The sequence below is a fragment of the Photinus pyralis genome, unplaced genomic scaffold (assembly GCF_008802855.1).
Source record: "Photinus pyralis isolate 1611_PpyrPB1 unplaced genomic scaffold, Ppyr1.3 Ppyr1.4_LG4, whole genome shotgun sequence".
NCBI lineage: Eukaryota > Metazoa > Arthropoda > Insecta > Coleoptera > Lampyridae > Photinus > Photinus pyralis.
In genome coordinates, this window is record NW_022170511.1 from 33,066,848 (window position 1) to 33,086,881 (window position 20,034).

At 35.9% G+C, this 20,034-nt stretch overlaps 1 protein-coding gene across 1 annotated transcript in view; it reads left to right on the forward strand.

The window, feature by feature from the left end:
• Nucleotides 1–296: 296 nt before the first annotated feature.
• Nucleotides 297–20,034, forward strand: part of LOC116169090 (cadherin-related tumor suppressor) — a 137,116-nt gene continuing 117,378 nt past the window's right edge. The window contains exons 1-2 of the mRNA XM_031485117.1: nucleotides 297–325; nucleotides 3,050–3,077. Of these exons, the coding sequence (XP_031340977.1) occupies nucleotides 297–325; nucleotides 3,050–3,077 (57 nt within the window). The remainder of the gene's footprint in view (nucleotides 326–3,049; nucleotides 3,078–20,034) is intronic.

The window sequence follows — 20,034 nt, forward strand, 5'->3', positions numbered from 1 at the left end:
TCGCGATAGCACTAGACCATGCTATAGAACAAACAAGGATGGTGGTGAGGAACCTTAGCATAGGCGACCAATTACAACTACCGACATTACTGGCGTACGCGGACGATCTACTCGTAATCGCGGATAATTTTTAAGACACTGAGGACTTCGTCCAGGCCATCGGGATACCAGATACACCAGGAAATGGTGGACCTACAAATATACAACGAAAAGAGCTACATGATGACAAGAGTGCCAGCAAACAACACCCCCAGTACAAAGAAGGAGAGAAGACCATAGCCGGGAAGGAGATAACCATGAAGCACAAGATCAAATATATGGGAACGTAAGTACATAAGCAGCACCCTCAGCAGGCACAACGCAGTGAAAGACAGAATAACCAACGCATTCAGAATCGCACACGGAATCTGGAACTTCATACGAGCGAAGAAAATACCGGACAGCTTGAAATGATGATTTACAACACGATCGTAGCACCGACAATCTTATACGGAATTAACACTTCAGCGCCAACAAAGAGCAATAGACGAACATTGAGGAGGGCAGAGTGGAAGGCACTCAGGATACTGAGGAAAACAGCAACCTCACAGGAAAGCAGAGAAGAGAACTATTAGAGGGAAAGACGATTGCCAGGAGACTGAAGATGAGGCAGATGAGATACTGGGGACATACCAACAGGAGGAACAAAGACCATATCATTCGGGCTGCCAAGATTCTATGTGCCTCGGAACGGAAGGTAGGCCGACCTTGCCAAACATGGAACACCACCATAAACCAAACGGTAGAGGTCTCGGGGATTACCATGAGAAGATGGGAGAGAATAGCAGAGACAAACATCAAAGGAAGAAAGAAAGCAGAAGAATACTGGAGGTGGAGGAATAATCAGCCACAAGGACAAGTAGCCAAGGGGAGGAGGAAAAGGGGACAGAAAGTAATGCGGGGAGAGGACAACAATAAAAAGAGCCTAACACGAGGGAAAACAGGGAAGGGAACGAGACCAAAGGATAGGAACACCGGAAGCCAATGAACGCCCGGAGAAGAAGCTATCACTAGAAAGCAGAGTTCCCTCTAAGGCAGAATACCAGTGGCGAAGCTGTGGCCGTACCCGTTCGGGTCGGATAACACCCAGTTAGCCGCCCCCCCCCACAACCCCCCCAATCCACAAAATCCACCACATTGTTTGGCATATGTCGCGGCCCAGCGCGATGGCAACAAAGTAGTGGAGAAACGTCCCTGATAGTGTCTACCAGGGACGCATCCTCACGACAGTTGACTAAATCCTGGGAGAGGCGGCGACGCCAGGCATATGTCAAAGTTTCAAGTTTCAAGTTTCAAGTTTCTAAATAGGATTCAACAGCAGATCCTCTATGAGCTCTAAAGAGTTTTTAAGCGATTCCAAGGGTCTTATAGAAGACTTTTTAGAAGTGCTTAAAGGTCCTCTATGAGCTGTCGCGCTTTTAACAGCGTTGAAGGGCCCGCAATATTCCTTTTTCTGAAACTACTGTAGAAACAACTACTTTCGTCTCTAAAAAGGGTGAGGAAAATTTTCCCCTCTAGTGAGGAAGTAAAAAACAATTAATCTTAATCTTAATCATGACATTTAAAATTGAAACATAACCGTATCTAGATTGCTATGTGCCAAACTGCATTATTGCATACGATAATTTTTCAATTTTGATTTTAGTTTCAGAGAAAATTATGTGTAAAACTTGAGAAGAAAGTGTTTTTCAACTCTCAATCAATTGACACACTCGCTACGCTCATGTGTCAAACTTTGAAATTCGAGTTGAAAAACTCCACTTTCTTTTCCAGTTGGAAAAACATGATTGCGGGTCTTATACTCACCTAGAAAGAAACACAATAAGCATTATATAGTGGGCCTCTTTCTAGCGTATTATGTCAGACCCGGTTTTCTGGATTAAACAAAAACAAAATTAAAAAATCTGGAGTGTAAAATTTCTACTTCCTCCTGAAGTTGGCGCCCTCATGGCCTGCCATTTTTTTCGTACGCTTCTTTTATTTAAAATTAGAAACGATTTATAGTCGGGCACCCTTATAGAAGCGTTTATATCTAAATTCCCTGGTAGAATCTTCATTTCAAAGATACTTACCACATAATAATTAATATGTGCCACCATCTTCGAAAACGGCGTCCATGTTAGGCACCCAAGGCAAGGCAGCAATTGCCCCCTCCCCCCGGGGGGTGAAACTCGAAAACTGTTGTCGAATTTTGTTCGTTCCAGTTTTGGTTCGGGGGGGGATAATAGTCTAAAGAGCATGGAACTTGAAACTATCAGCTATTGTTATTGGTTTTTTCTTTCACCTTTGGCAGTAGCAGGTTGTTTCTGGAATATGAAATACGTATGCGTTTTGCTGGTTTTTCAATATACCGTGTGTGCGTATACTTTTTTGTACTCAAAATTGGTAATTGATACCTACTTCCTTTAAGGATACCAGCTGTACCTAAGATAGTGGGTCAGGTGGTCAGATATACTAAGTAATCAATTAAAATAAATCCATATCAGATTAAATTGAGTTACCTTTTTCTAGCACATAAAACTGGGGTAATCATATAAATTCGGTACATTTGATGGTTTTTATTGGTTACTATATTACTGTACATTTTAAATTTGTGATGTTTTGTGTGGTACCATTATACTTTTTTTAACGAGTCATGAAATTTACCGAATATTGCAAAATCTATGTGATTGTTTTGATTAGTACCTACATGAGCGTAAGGAGAGGAATTACAGTTTAGAAATAACACTTCCGTGATACCGTTAATTGTTTTGACAATTTCAATTTATTATTTCTTTTCAATTACATGCCGTGTAGTAACATGTACCTAACTGTCATACAACGCGAAAATGAAAGCTAAAACTATCAATTTACTCTCCACTCTAAAAATGTCAAATGTATTGTTTTATTCAAATTAATTTTTTTTGCCGTTCCCATTTTCCTAGTTAATTACATTTTTCAAGAAAATACTCTACTGTTACTTTTGTTCGGTATAAAGTCGTGTGATATTAATGCTTCTTTTCTTTTTCAGGTACGCATCGCTAGAAGTAAAAGTTCACGTAAGTCCTTTCTCACGCGTCCGAAAAATTAAATTATCGGCACTGTCAATTACTCTCGCTTCGCGATTTTGCTCGTTTTTCATTTTTCGACCAGCGATTAAGACTTATCTTGTTAAAAGAGGGCGAGTTCGAACTCGCACTATTTAATTTAAATTTAAAACCTGAAATAATCTCGACTGATTATAATAAGTGGCGTACGATCCCCCCCTTGGACTCGTAAAGGTAGTCTTAATAAAAGAAGCTTTGAAATGCCAGGGTGCCAAATTTTATCTCGATCTCGATCTTTACAAGAATGGTCCGTCTCGCGTTGTCAGTTCGCTCCTTTTCACATGCCGAAAGAATGCTGGCACATTTTAGGTGGACGGAATGTCATTTTTAATATACGAAATCTCCCTTGCCGATTTGCATTTGTTGTTTACTCAAAAAATCCGCCCCGATTATATAGTAATCGATATTTAAGTAGGTTGAAGGTATGTGCATAAAGCTTTTATTTTCTTTTACGCCAATTAGAGATGCAATTGAAGGTATGGATGTATCTGCATTCCAATTATGTATGTATTCCGAATAGCTGCAAAATGTTCAACAATTAAGTAATTGCCGTTGGTAATCTCTTGGTAATTTCTAGTTGCGAATCTTGTAGAATGATTAATTTACTAAGTTTACTCTATCGGACTTAACGTTAGCTATTATTAAATGCGTTGTTGGCTTTGATAGGGTACAAAAATTCCCTCATATTTATCCATGTAGATCTCAGAATCAAATTTTTCTGGAAGCAGGCACACATTATATACGAGTATGTCAAATTTTTTGGTACGAATAATTTCGAGACAGATCACGAAAAAAATCTATTGCTCGACTAGGTTTTTAGTCAACCAGAGCATGAATATAGGGTTCGATTAGAGACTTCTTCGATTTTTTACTTATTTTTTTATTGTTTGTTAACATCGAAAAACAGATGTAGACAAACCTTGGTGAAAGTTGTTTAAAATCTTTGTTCTACCCACAATTCAGAGCTGGGCAGTATTCGATTTTGTAAATACTTTTTAGTATTCAAATCCTTTAAAGTATTCAAATACTTTGTAATTAAATACTTTTATGGAAGCAACTCAAATACTTTCACAAATATTTAGTATTCGAATACTTCGCAAGGTATTTGAATACTTTGAGAAGTATTCGAATACTTCGCATAGTATTTGAATACTTAACCTTCCTTTTTTTACCAAAAATCGACTACACCAAAATTTCTCGGGAAAACACTTTTTCTTATTAATTTTGGTGCGTAGAATCCAAAACAACGTACTTTTTCGATCAGACTTCTCAATCAAGTTATAGACTAGAAACCAATTTCGAAAGAAAATTCAAAGGGCTGTAACTATGGAACCAGTAGCCCAATCTTGGAACTGTTTGAAATTATGGATTCTACAGGCCACAATCTATAAGAAAATTTTTTTCCCGGTCGATCTGAGACAATTTTTTTTCCGGGGCTCAAAAAAAGGCAGTGTATACCTTCCTTTTTTATCAAAAATCGACTACACCAAAATTTCTCAGGAAAACACTTTTTCTTATTAATTTTGGTGCGTAGAATCCAAAACAATTCGTACTTTTTCGATCAGACTTCTCAATCAAAAGTTATAGACTAGAAACCAATTTCGAAAGAAAAATTCAAAGGGCTGTAACTTTTGAACTAGTAGCCCAATCTTGGAACTGTTTGAAATTATGGATTCTACAGGCCACATTCTATAAGAAAATTTTTTTCCCGGTCGATCTGAGACAATTTTTTTTGAGGGCCTCAAAAAAAGGCAGTGTATAACCTTCCTTTTTTACCAAAAATCGACTGCACCAAAATTTCTCGGGAAAACACTTTTTCTTATTAATTTTGGTGCGTAGAATCCAAAACAATTCGTACTTTTTCGATCAGACTTCTCAATCAAAAGTTATAGACTAGAAACCAATTTCGAAAGAAAATTCAAAGGGCTGTAACTTTTGAACCAGTAGCCCAATCTTGGAACTGTTTGAAATTATGGATTCTACAGGCCACATTCTATAAGAAAATTTTTTTTCCGGGTCGATCTGAGACAATTTTTTTTTCGGGGCTCAAAAAAAAGGCAGTGTATAACCTTCCTTTTTTACCAAAAATCGACTACACCAAAATTTCTCGGGAAAACACTTTTTCTTATTAATTTTGGTGCGTGGAATCCAAAACAATTCGTACTTTTTCGATCAGACTTCTCAATCAAAAGTTATAGACTAGAAACCAATTTCGAAAGAAAATTCAAAGGGCTGTAACTTTTGATCTAGTAGCCCAATCTTCAAACTGTTTGAAATTATGGACTCTCGATCGATCTCGATCTCAGACAATTTTTTTCCGGCCTCAAAAAAAGGCAGTACTTTTAAGTTATTCAAATATTTGAGAACAATTTAGAAATGTTTAGGGAAAGTTTTCATTGTCACAAAATCAAATATAAAAATCCGATACATCTGAATACCGAACTCGATAGTCTACGTAACTTAAAAACAATAGGGACCTTTCTTATATCCTTAAAACCATGTGTACCAATTTTCAAAGCGATCGCACGTTTATCATGCACACGGACAAACGGATGGTCAAAAATGGATCTGTTCCAAAATCGCTAGGATTAATTTTAGAAAGGCGCACGTATCATGTGCACGACGCTTTGAAAACTGGTACACGTATTCTTAAGGATATAACTGGTATAAGAAAGGTCCCTGGTAGGTACCTCCTATATAATAATAATAATAATACGCTTTTACTCCCCTTAAATTTGTATATAACAATAGAAATATAAAAAAGCTAACCCCATACAAAGTATAACTTGATTTTTTAAGTAGTATTAAGCCTTTTATCTAGTATACTATTTTAAGTTTTTAATGTATTTGAGTGACAAGTATTTGAATACTTTTTACTGTATTCGAATACTTTTCAAAGTAAGATAATGAAATACTTTTCAAAGTATTCAAATACTTTTTATAGTATTCGAATACCTTTGATAGTATTAGAATACTTTTGAAAGTATTCGAATACATTCTAAAGTATTTGAATACTTATTTTTTAAAGTATTTGAATCCTTTTCAATGTATCTGTGTCTAGTATTCGCTTGTGCTGGACGTAAAAGTATTTAGTATTCAAATACCTTTGATTTGTGTAAAGTATTTACTATTTAGTATTCAAATACTTTTTGAAAGTATTCTGCCCAGCTCTGCCACAATTTATAGTTCTAGCAGCTTTTGAATAAAAGTGCCGGGTACGTGACATTATTAAGTCCCCCCGAGCTACGATCACGACACTAATAAGAATGGCTAGAGCGCACCATAATTAAGCGTTTTTAACAGAAAAAATTGCGGGAGAAGTCCGCACAACCATAATTAAAAGTTCACTTCATTTCGTCGAAATCTGAGGTTATGTTACCTATATTTCGTCATTCGTAAGTTGGTCAAACTGAAAAATCAGAAGTGACAGTTAATTTTTGTAAGAGGTTATGTTCACTTTTATTTTTATCTTATTCTCAAAAACTGTTTGCTTTTCTTTTTATTGTCCTTCTCTGGCTCTATTATTTCTAATGTCTCTTTGGGAGTGTCAGTACCTATAGCTGTGTGCAATGGCGTGCGCTCACTACGCCACTCTGCGCACAAAACACCTGTCATCGTACACATCGGAAAAATCAATTTGTGAGACTTAAACTTTAGAAAAAGGGGGGTGGGTAAACACATGTTCTACCCTTCATGGGTAAAAGGTCTCATCGAAATAAATTGGTTTGTACAAAGTATAACTTTCTCGTACGACTCTTTTTCTTCACATTGATCTTTGGCTTCTTTTGTAGTACCATTTTCATCATTTTCAACATCTTGTTTTCCACTATTTTTATTTTCTTTTGTTTCTTTGGGTTAGAGTGCTGGCTCGGTAGCTGAGTCCAAGTAGGCGTGTTGAGCGTGGGCCACAACATCTAATTCGCTGAAGTGATACCGGTGCCCACTTAAGCATTTGGTGGTAACATTGAAATTTGAAAAGCAAATAAGATCGAAAACTACTAGAGAGAAATTTTAGTTGTCTCAGCCACTGCCATTCAAACTCAATTGTAATCATTTTTTTAATTATAAAGGAAACTCGCTTATATAAGTAAAATATCTTCACTTAAGGATATTTGACGTTAAAACGAAATTCGTGATGCAGGCACAACGTTAAGGAAGTGACCAGCACAAATATACAACCATGAATTAAGATTTAATATTGACTTCCTTAGAGCTGTCTTGTTTCTTGTTTCATAACACGCTAACCTTGGAAATCGACTGAGATAGCAGTACTCGAATTCACAATAAAAAACAAATCACTGAAATATAAATTGAATCTAAATTGTAGCCGTGATGTCAAATTTCCAAAATAGCGGCCGACTGGGAGCATAGTATACCCCCCAGACGTCTCTCGGTTTCACATTCTTCCCAATACGTTTAGCGATTACGCCATAATTTTGGAAAAAGGACCATCAAATATAACAGCAGGAGCAACTGCGACTACATCATTTTCGAAAGGGAAGTTCCGCATGTGGTTCGCCAATACGTGTAGACCCTTAGCTACTACATCATAATGTTTGAAAGGGCCCCTTCAATAAAACAGGCGCCTTCCCCTAGGGCTCTAGTCATAAAGAAGATTCATTAAATACCGAATTTGTCGGCCTACTCAGAGAGTGAGAGTGGAAAAGCCTTGAACTACGGCGTAAACCACCGCAAAAGTTTTTAAAAACATTGACTTATGTGTATAGTCGATTAAGAAATAAGTTAAGGCATCCCCTATTTGAAGTTCTAAATGTATAATAATAAAATTTAAAGAATGTAGAGGAATTAATTTTCATAGATAAGCAATGCACACAAAGAACATCATTAAGTCAAAATTTAAACTACGGCACAACTTGTATAAATAATAAATACGAAATGATCAAGAAAACAAACAGAAAGTAGTATACATAACGAGCGTAGGCACGCACATACACGTAAATACATATTTAAACATCCAATTAGTTAGAGTTTCCTACGTCTCCGAACAAACAAATGCGGGGTGAATTTGTTACAGCGCGTCTTTCACCCATCCCATCATAAGTCATAAAACAATAACCGAAAAGTACACTCGCACACACCCAGAGACGAAAGTTTTAATGATATTACAGTAAATAAGAGTGATGAAATTGATATTATAACTGCGGTTACGAGGCACCCCATATTTGTACAAAAGAAGGTAAGAGAGAGGGAGACAAGGTCGTAAAAGATACAAAAATCTGGTTCGAACATTTATGAATCTTGTTAGGGGATTTCGTACCAGCGATGACGATAAATTTGGCGAAATTACGCGAATAACGTATGATCACTGTTAAGACGTCTCCTACTTGGATAATAAATATATAAAGTAATATCGCTAAGTTATTGTAACTAGTTAGGGTAAAGGAATTATTTGCATACGAAGCACGTTCGTTGAAATTGTTTTTTGTAACACATTACGATCGAGTCATTCACAAGGTTGGAATCTTTTTCCCCCGCAGTAAACGAAATTTCATCTTAATTACTTTCAATCTGATCCGCCATAAAGTTCCTCTTTCTCCAGCTCTAGGCCACAAACATTCCGTTTAAGGTTTTAAAACAAAATTTCCATTTCATGTGAAGTGGTCTTAAACTAAGCAAAGGGTGAGGCAAAACAACGGTCCAAGCGAAGGATTATGCGACAGGTGGGCGAGGTACACGGACAAACAAATCGAGAATGTTCCGTGATTTTTCTAGACACTTTCGTTTGCTATATAGGCAATTTGAATTGTGTTTAAAGAAAGTTCCAACATCGACGTTGAATTGATTAGTGATTTCCGAGGTGATTTCGGGCTCGTTTTTTATAAACCATTTTAGTCCAAGTGAGTGATAACAATTACCTATCTGTTACAAATTAATCTATTTAAGGACTGTTATAAATTCGTTACTAATTAATTATAAACACATAAATCACGCATTTAAATTTACGTTACACTATTAAAACCTTTAGAAGACCGTAGAACCCTCAGCACTCACAAAGTAAGTCTTTAAAAGCCTCTAGAGTCTAGAAGGTGCTTAGAGGTCTTGGAAGCTTTTGCGAACTTGGTAAATATCAGCGCTTTAGGGACCTCCAAATATTTTTAAAGGCTAGATTACATAGATGGGAATGTGCTAAAAAACAATTGAAAGTGTAAACACTTTTACACTTATCATACCCCTTGAACGATATTTTAAGACACTGAACAACTTTATCAACGGAACGTCTTTCTGGTTGAAGTTAAATCCTACAGTAATCCAGCTATTTTTCAGTGTTACGCTGTTCGTTTAACACGAACTTTACCCAATCCTCGCGCGCTAGAAAAATAACACTAATAACTTGCCCAATAGTCCAGGCTACATAATATTTTTTGACAAAAAAAATTAGTTACCGGGCGAAACCGGGTTTTTCAGGCAGGTGAAATGAATAGAAATTGGGAAAAAATAATTAAAACAGCTGAATTTCTCCGCGGGTGAAATCACGGGGGTTGAAAGGGGTGGAAAGTGGTGTTTTGTAAAACTATTAATTTTAGACGAAAATGTTAAATGTAAAAGCTATGGAGTTTAAAAAAATGAGCAACTTTTGTATCTGCACTATTTTCACATAACCTCCAATTTTCCTAGGAAAACCGGAATTGTTTGGTTTTTTATTCCTATTTTTGCAAAAACAATGTCGTAGGGCTTTGAAATTTGGAGGAAACATAGCTTGTTTTATGATAAAAAAGAAGATAATTTTTTGGGCCTGTAAAGTTGAACCGTTTCCAAGATCTCACGATTTCTGAAAAAACCACCTCTTCTTCAAGGGGATGAAAAATCTATTTTTTTTTCATCGTACAGAGGTGCGAGGGGTAGCAAAATTTTCGTAACGACTTACATTTTGATAATAAAAAATAAAAAATATTATTCCAATAGAAAAATTTTAGGAAAAGCGGCAAAAACGGGGGGAACAGTTTTAAGATATACTGTTTTTGACAGTAGGTAAATAGCGTTTTTTGCAAATAAATTAACGTATTGGATCCGCGCTAATAAAAAGTTTTTGAAATCTGTCTTCTCTCTCCTCTTTAATGTTGCTAAAATATTTTCTTTTATTTCCTAGTGCCCAACTGACTTAATTAAACAATTTTATTATTTCTTTTTTCTGCATTATTAACGCTGCCATCCATGTACGTGTTGGAATGTATTTTATTTGCTAAAACGAACTATGCCAAATACAAAATTCAATCTGAACTGCATAATTACAATACTAGGAATTAGAACAACATTAGAGTGGATTACTGTAGATTAGCAAAAACTCAAAATAACCATGACTATCAATCTCAAAAAATATTTAATTTACTGCCTGAAAATGTTCAAATGTATAACAAAAAACGATTAAAAACAATAATTAAGAAATACCTATTTGATAAGGCATATTTTTAGTGCATGAATGTTAAACCGAAGGCTTTACCAATATTTTACACACAGCTGGTGGCATAAACTGAAGTTGTATGGGACCGATGTCAGACTTCAAGTTTTTGAGAGCAATTCTTTTGAGATAATGTCACCTGGTACCTACGAAAGCTTTACAACCTTGCCGTTCCAATGCTCGCTTTAAATTTATCATAGAACACAAAACCTGCTAATATTGTCTGAAACTCTAAAATATGTGTAATATTTCCATTGTAATTTGTGACGAATGCAAGCAATTTTTTTTCCTGTAAGCATAAATATATATTATTATTATTATCATTCTCTGGCAAGAGAGCTTTCGGCGGCTGTGAAATCAATTTAAATATTCTTACAGGAACGGTTGTAAAATTGATAAATTCACTACTCAGCTCACATGCGTTATGGACGGTAAAACAAACAATTAAACAAAATGAAAACAGAGAAAACTTACTCCTCGTCTCCTAGAGCAAATAAGTATGTAAATTCAGAAGCTCGAAGCTCGAGTGCTTCCTTACAACGCTTCTAGATACCGGGTGTTCATCTACAGAGTGATCACTAAAACTGGTAATTACCAGGCGAAAAACGGGTGCTTCGTTACAACATAGTAAAACGGTTTAGTGTAAGGATACATGATATAACTGTAGGTATTTTCAAGAGATAACCATCAAAAACTTGGAGTGTAAAATTCATTTATTTTGTATTTGTCTTGGTTTCTTAAAATTAATTCACAGCGAGACCATCCATGTTGAGGATATTTTCGCAAATAAAATATTATGACATTTACAATAATGTCACTCATATTTTAAAGTGGGGAAGGAATTTCTCCAAGGGCTTGAAAGTGGTCAAATATCATGTATGCGACGTCACGGTCTACAGGAAATCGTTGCAACTTTTTTTTAAACATCCAAGTGACATATTTGAATATTTTATGAACATAAAATAATGAAATACTTTTCAGGTATTTAAATCAAGCCGTAGACAGAACAAACATAAATATTGTGCCTCCCTTTATATGCTGACTACGACCTGGATTTAAATACTTTGCAAAGTATTTCTGTTCAGTACTTGCTTTTGATTTTTATTAAACCATGTATTTGGTATTTCTGATTGTTATAAAGCATTTTAGTGTTACAAAGTATCTTTGAAACCCTGATCCATAGATAATATCTACTAAGCACACTGTTTTCGTAAAGGTTTTACAAGAAAACTTTAACCTATGTTAAATGTGCAAAAAAAAACAACATTTGACTATAAACCAAACGCCTCAGGTTACCATGTTAAGCTACTGTTGTCCGCCAGTCTGTCCGTCCCTATACAGTCACAGTTTCAAGAATGTTTATTACCGATCTACTGATAGTGTATTGCAATTCAACAGCATCTTAGTATGATTGAAGATTTGCCTCAAAGCTGTAGGTAATTTAAAAGAATGCTCTGCGGAATTCGGTTTATTAGAATAGATTAATTTGAAGCCGTAATTTCCGTGGACGCGTGAAGAAGATTGCCAGAACAAACCTCAACGGTTGTTGTTTATAATTAATAAGTTCGCGTGAAATAATAATGATTAAAAATCCTTTTGTGCGCCCCGAATTTTGACATGCGCATCGATTATGGCTAACGTAAATTAATGTAAAAATATTTTTGGTTAATTAATTTTCTATTATGAAATTTAATTCTAATATATGGAAATAAAAGAATGCAGCCAGACGCGATTATATTGATCCCGTGGGTATCAACGAGTCGACCATTAATTAAAAAGCGCTCGAGAGCCATCATTTCCGAAGATGACGGTACTAAAATGCTGAAGATTCATGTAGTAGCTTAAAAGTCGTACGCTTAAAGAGCAATCATTCCGTGTAAGTTGACTTTAGGGCTTTTTAGACAGATCAAATGACATCGTTCGCTTCCGATGTCTGTAGTAGAAGAGCAGCCTGCGAACACACGTCCTTCATTGGTAAACGCCGAGCAATTCGTCTCGGGACATTAATCAACAGATCCGAAACTTAAAGGGTATTTCTGTCAACGCCAAAAAAACAAATTACTCCACATCTCAGTTCGCAGCTGGGATGTATTCGGCCGCCATTTTGAATTTGTTTCGGCAACAATGGGGTTTTTTAGACGGTTTCCATGGTTACTGGTTGGAATTCGTTTTTCTGATCTACTCGGCGCGGTCCCCGACCAACCTTTTAATTTATTCGGTCCGGAGTTATATTGTATTTATGTTAAATGTTGTCTGATTCTCATTTTTGCCTTTTCTTATCTAAATTATCCGTTTTTATTGACATTTAAATACGGATAATTGGTTTCTTTATTACTACTTACGAAACTGCCGCGCGTCCATTCTATTAAGCGCGGAATAAATCTCGCGAGAGCGAAAAATATTTGGTAGGTAAGCCTAGAATGCAATTAAGAATAACAAAGAAACGTAATTTATTTTTTTCTACTTTGGATTAATTTTAAACTACTACACTTCTTTATATTGACATGAGATCCTTTACACTCCTTTCCAAACCAGAGAAGAAAAAATGCAACTTCTAATTACGCCCAACGTTTCATTCATTTTAAATGCCGGAATTTTACAATTTCAAAATCCTCATTATAGAACTAGTACATGACGTACACTTCGTTCGGCTGACAATGGAAATGATCGAGTCATCTTTCCTTATATCTCTATTCAATAGCATGAGAAAATAGTAAATAAGTTCAACTCCAGCCAAACACTTCAATATCTCGTCCTAAAAGAAAAACGCCGAAGACGACTACAAAAAATCTAAATAAATTATTCTAATTGATTTTTTGAATTGCAATATACATTGCATTATTCATCGTTTTGCTACATCATCTTATTGTCGTGAATTGGATGCTTTGTATACCAACTATGTAGATCGTTATTTCCCGATGAAAATGCGTGTTCCGAAATTGCCTTCTCTCACATTCCGCCATCCCCCGTACCTCTTGTTCAAATTCAAATCTTTTGTGGCACTCTAATCGAAGGGTCGACCCTAATATGCGGATCTCCAGACTTTTTCGCAACGTTGTCTCCAAAATTCTCCCCACACTCTTCCAAGACATTCGCTATTGTAGACATTTCCAAAATTTTCTACACATTTCCGAAATTTTTTTTAAATTATCTACAACATATTTAAAAAAAATTTTGAAGTTTCTGTGCATTTCCACAGTCGGGGGTATGCACGGGCCCACTATGAAATTTGTATATGAATCGTATCCAAAGAGTAAAGATTACTTTTTGTTGCAAAGTTCCTACAATACTAAAGTTTCAACCCGAAAAAAGAAAAGGGCAAAAAATGAAGAAGTGGAAACAAAACTGGAATTCTATCAAGTGCCTCTTTTTCATGGACAGTTGATTTCAAATAATTTCTCGGTTTCCGTGGAGACGAAGGAGAAAAACACACGCGTTCTCTTTCCCTTATAGCTAATAGTCCGGTCAAAATAGACATTTCATAACGAAAAGTCCCACAGAGCTGAATTTTGGTAGAGACCTTGCGTACACCAGTAGAAATAAAGTGCTAAAAGTCCCCATAGATCACATGTGTCCTAAAGAAGTTATTCAAGTTCAAAAATAAAAATTTTAGTTGTTTTTTTTGGATTTTTCCGTTTGGAAAATATGGAGAAATTTATGATTTTGGGCACCATTTTTTCAAGATGGTCGAGTTTGCAAATTCGCCAGCTTATTTAGGATACTAAACTCTTGCTTGCTCTCTGTGCCAAGTTTCAAAACTGTCTGACCTTTTGCACGGTAAAATGTTTATACGGACTGGACTAATAGGTCAGAGAGATAGAAATCTTAAAATTTTCGAACTATTTCTAACGCATTGGACCTTTCCAAAAATTCGATCTCTGGTATCTCAAAAACCCTCACAGAAAACCATCATTAAATCAGTGTACGCTTAATTTCCGAGTTAATCTCTCTTTGGGCACAGTCCAAAGTTACTTCCGAAACAATTCTCCAACATTTCCGTACCCTGCGAAGGTGATTACAAAAATTGAATCTTCGAAATAATTTTCTGGAAGTAGTTAGCAGTAACAAGAACAATGTATTAGATAAATTTTTTTAAACTCCGATAATTATTACTTTCAGTTACAATTCACACATAATATATTACTTATATGATTTCATATTGTTGTATTGTGAATGATTTATGCGACAGTAAAACTCATTGTTCGGTTTAATAATAAAACGCTAGTCGTTTTAAGTGTAAGTCTGCTGAAAAAAGTTCAAATGGTCAATAAATTATTGCGAATAAGTAGATTTATTATTAGTAATGAAAGGGTTTAATATTAACATATTGTATACCCCGTTATTATCAAAGCCAGCGCGGGCATCTCGTCTCCATTCTCACATTCACAGTGGAAAGGGCAATCATATACATTCTATTGGTATGAACTAATTGAATTGATTTTTCGGGTACAAATTCTCTGGTTTTTCTCAAATTTTGCACTACGCCACTCGATTCTACGTAAAAATATCTAAAATAGGCAGTTTTTACCTTTTTTCTATTTGTCTTGGTTAGTCAGATGTAATCACATTCCTAAATTGCAATTAAAATTATTGAGTGTTCGTATTTTCGCCATATCTCTGATTAGAAAACATATATCAAAATGCGGTTTTCATTGATATCCTCATTTTCATCTTATTTGATAATATCATATAATAATTATATCGTTTCATTTGAAATTTTCAAAAAAAAATGCAAAGTTTGTGTTAATGTCACATCGCGCCCTCTACCACTGATCACATTTACTAAAAAAATTCTATTCATGTAAAATCTGATTCCACGATGAGAGCTGTTTCCAACAAGACCTAGTATGGAAAAATCTGTTAACCTAATCCGAAGTTACATTCAATTCGTTAAAGAGACGTTCCCCATCCCTCATATTTTATGAGCTAGAGCAATTTGTGGTGCATCAAAATGATGCAAAATTGATACAAGATTGCTATGCATGTATTTTTATGCATGTTTGTTGGGTATATTTTAGGAAAAAAGTCATTTTTTTTACTTACCCATGAATCGCACGCCCCCTAGCGGCGAAGTTAGAAACTTGAAAATAATTTCCAGCGATTTCTCTTGGCCCCTTTTGTTAACAACATTTTTTCCAGAAGCTGTGCATTTAACGGTTCCATAGATATGGCCTGTGAGCTGTAACCATTATTAATGGGACACCCTGTGCAATAACATAGTGCGAAAATACCATTGTCTTATATAAAGGAGGGCAACATGATCATAATTAATAAAATGTTGCATAATTTGTACTCGAGCATGGGGGTGATATAACATTCAATTTTACTTACTTAAAACCAAATAAAAGAAAGCAATCTCGAAGGGTTAATTTTATGGACCTCAATCAAGACCATTTCAAACTCCTTGTTCGTTTAGAACAGCTCTATTTTCCCGCTGGCGGCCCAAGATGTTCATTAAATAAAGGCAATAAAATTAAAAAAATTAAAAAAGATTAAAGTTACCACCAAAATTAAGGAAATATTCTGAAGAATAGCTATCAAGGAAATGCAACCAGGGCAGTAGCCAGAGGTTTGTTGCTATCAGGGCCTTGATTGGTATAGCCAGGGCGAATTAAAAAAGTGGTGTTTACGGGGCGCTAACTAGGGGGGGGGCAATTTGTTCAAAAGTTAAAGTTGAAGGTCATTGATTGATTATTTCACATTGCTTTTATCAAATTATCAGCCAACAACAGACAATGCAGCAGTAATAAAAGTGTATTATGTCTTGGATTGGATATCATAAGGTTACAGCGACGTCGAAAGTATGGGTCAGAGGGGGCGAGTTGCCCCCTCAGTTTTTACACAAGGGCAGCCGCGCCCCCTCTAAGAATGAGTAGAGAAATCATTCAAATGCGACTAACACATCTTCTACTGCATGTTCTATGTTCTAGTTCTTCATTATTTTTTAAATAAAATATTAATGGTCTATGGCTATGGTTTTCTCAATCGAGTCAAGTGTCTCTGAGTTGCTCAGTTGCATATAACTAGACATCCTCCGACACTTTTTTCCATTTTTTTCAAAACTTTTCTTTCAAAAATACATTATTTGATTGATTAAATAAACAGGTTTCAGAGTCACTTAAAAAACCCACTGCTTTGCATTAATGCGTAAACAATTTTGCATGGGAGAGACCTTTGAGACTCCATGGGCGCTGATTTTTGCCCCCCCCCCCAACCGTTATTCACTTCCGACACAAGAGTATTACACAATTTATCCTTGTTTAGAACTTCATCGCTATTCTCCTGCCAGGGCAAAAATTTTGTCTGCCAGGGGGGCGCCCTGATTCGCACCCCTCTGGCTACGGCCCTGAATGCAACTAATACGGGAATATGTTACGCCCCCATACAAAAACCCCAGACTCATCGCACAAGCTGATAATGATAATGAATTTTGAAGTCGCCTTCCTGGGAACTGTTACAATATTATAAAACGCTACAATGTGCAAAATTCCATGATAGGTAAATACGTACTCAAAATCTGCGACATATTCTAAATTGTATAAACAGCCTGTATATTAATCTTCAACCTGTAACTAATAACTCATAATCTAACTCTAAATTCAAAACAATTAATTAAGCTAGCTACAAAATCAAAACGATTCCGCAACTTGCAATTTTACAAACGGAATTGAAGCTACATTCTTTACGCTCAATGCCATTGCTTCAACGCCTTTTCACCTGAAAGCTTTACTTTTCTATTTCGTTTAGGATTATCCAAAACAATAGCCACAAAAATCCATAAAATAGAACAAACCACCATTTTGTGTTGAACTTTTAGCCCTAGAAAGCTTTGTTGGGAAAAATTATTTCCGAATTTGAATTGTGATTCGTTGACATACTTCCAATGAAGCAGGTGGAGTAGCATATAAAGGTTTGGTATCCGTGAAACCGGTTCAGTTCTTTTTGAAAAGTATTTAAATCCAAAATGTTGTTGATCTGTCGGATTTTGGTGGTGAAATGGTGGGGCAAATTCGTTTTAATTGTACAAAGCGAAGTAGGAAGCCCAAATTGCAGGTAACGTCTCTCAGGTGCTTCCAAATAAGAAACGCTCGCCCAAGTGTAACTGTATAATGGTACGAACAATAACTGCATTGTAATTTCTTGGGTTAATGGCGAATGTACTCGGATAATGAAATAATTTGTATTATTATGATATCGATTAACAGTAATGCGCCTCTTAAGATAACAATTGACGCAAGAAACGTGACATCTTGACCTGAGTAACGTTAGTTAATTGTGGTGAATTAAGTTTTCACAATCGCCTTGTAACTTATTATAATTACCGATTTATAATACAAACAGTTATAAATCGAGGGGTATAATGGTCAGATCTCAAAGTTACTGGTGCGAATATAAGTTTCAATCAAAGGAGCAGCTCTTAACGTTAATAATAATGTCAGAAGCGATTTTAGCGACATATTTTTAATATAATGGACGTTACTCAAAGAAAGCAACTTGAATGAAAATACCGAAAATAATGATCAGGCGCGTAATAAGCTTCCAATCCGTATAAAAGAAACGCGACGACGACGAGGTAGCTTGCAGGTTTAAGCAAAAATTGATCTCGTTATCTGCTACCAGAGGTTTAACATTGACAGTTACTAATACGTGTCCAGATATCTCGGTGGCCAACCATCCGAGAAGAAAGACAATAACTAACGAACTAACGGTTAGAATCTGATAAAAGACGCATTGCGGACATTCTTATATAATTCCATCGGCCTCCGGCTAGTCTACATTCTCTCTTCTGTTTCTTAAATATGGTCTTCCACCATCAACGCGCGCGCGGCGGCCCTCTCTTTCTACAATAAACGTTTTTGGAGTATGGCGCCTTTTCTTAACGGCGAAGAACGACGGCCAAACTTAAAGGTCGAGGGACCAATCAGATCATAAGTTGAGCCTACACGGGCCGCTAATTAAAAGACTATTAATAATTATATGTTTAGCTTAAGGATAGGAATCATTTTGTTTATTGCGCTAATTTTTAAAATATACAGAAGATCGTAATTATCATTTTTGGAGCAGCGAGATTCTTTTAAAATAAACCGTACGCTGATGGTGCAAATTGGATCCAAAATTGTTTAACGATGGTTTAACTATTACCGATACATCTAAGAGATTTGCTTGATCTTATATAATAATTTGTCAGCAGTTCTTTAAGGGAATAGAAAGGTTTTTCAAAGTGTCGTCTAGCAAGAAAAAGTTTTCTTGGAAATGTTCACTCAAATTGTTATAGAATTTTTAGATCTTGTGGGAGTATCTACAACTCTTCAGAAGAACAGAAGAAGTTTGGAAATTTTTCTTGTAAATAATTTCAGAATTTTTAAAACTCGTGGTAGTGTTACTCTTTAGTAGAACTTCAAAGGTTCCACAAAGCGCAGAACAAGTACAAAAGATCTAAAAACATTCCTAATGTTTTCGAACTGTTCGGAAAGCGATAACCATCCCCACTAGATCAACGTTGGTATTTTCCGTAGAAAATGATATCTAAAAATTCGCAATTCTCTTATTGGATATGCTTGTAATAAGTAAGGTAATTCTAAGTGATATCAATTTTAGAACTAGTAAAAAACGCACGGCACTCTTACTAGAACAGGTCTTTCAATGAGTTCACGCGAATATTTCCGGTAGAAAGAAGAAAAAATCTTCAATTTTCTTGAACAACTGCCATAAAACTCGTAGGAAAATGTACGCACCCTTTTCTAGAACAGCTGAAAAGGCTGTCCCGAATATTTCCCATAAACAACGTATAGGTACTTTGCCCTCAGAAAAAAATTAGAAATTTTCTTATTGGAGATGGGTCTTGATCACGCAATTCTCATGTAAGCTTTAGAACTGAATTATGAAAAAAAGAAAATGTTCGTCAAAACACTGAAACACCCCCTCCCCCTCTCCATAAGTTTTGAATTTTAATAAACGGTAAAGAAGGGTACGATATAAAAGCAATGAAGGTCAGACATTACCCTTAAATAAATTGAATCTCTCTTTTAAATCAAAAATCCTTCCGATTGGTCTGTGGCAGTTCTCTATCTTCAGTCAACCTTTTCAGTGCCAAATAGCCTATGTCTACCATTATTTGGTCGATATATAAACATTGGTACCTTCCACAGTACCTTCTAGTAATGTCTTTAGCAAACCTTCGTGTAGAATATGTCCAATCCAGGCGTTTCTTCTTTTTTCATAAGACTCCACATGCAAGGCGCATATCCTCTTCATAACTGTTTTTTATATTCAAGTTAATACTGATATTCGGACTAATCAAGATTTTTTAGGGCAGTTTGTCGCCCATTCAAAAAATTAATCAGCAAAATGCCTCGCTCATGGAAAAGAAACTGGTGCCAGAACCGTGTCGGCTGACAGTCGAATCTTGGTCTTGGTTTTCACTGGTGCTGCCTCCCTTTTTTATTCCAGACCACCTGTTGCTCCGACATCGGGAGCGTTGCTCAGCTGCTG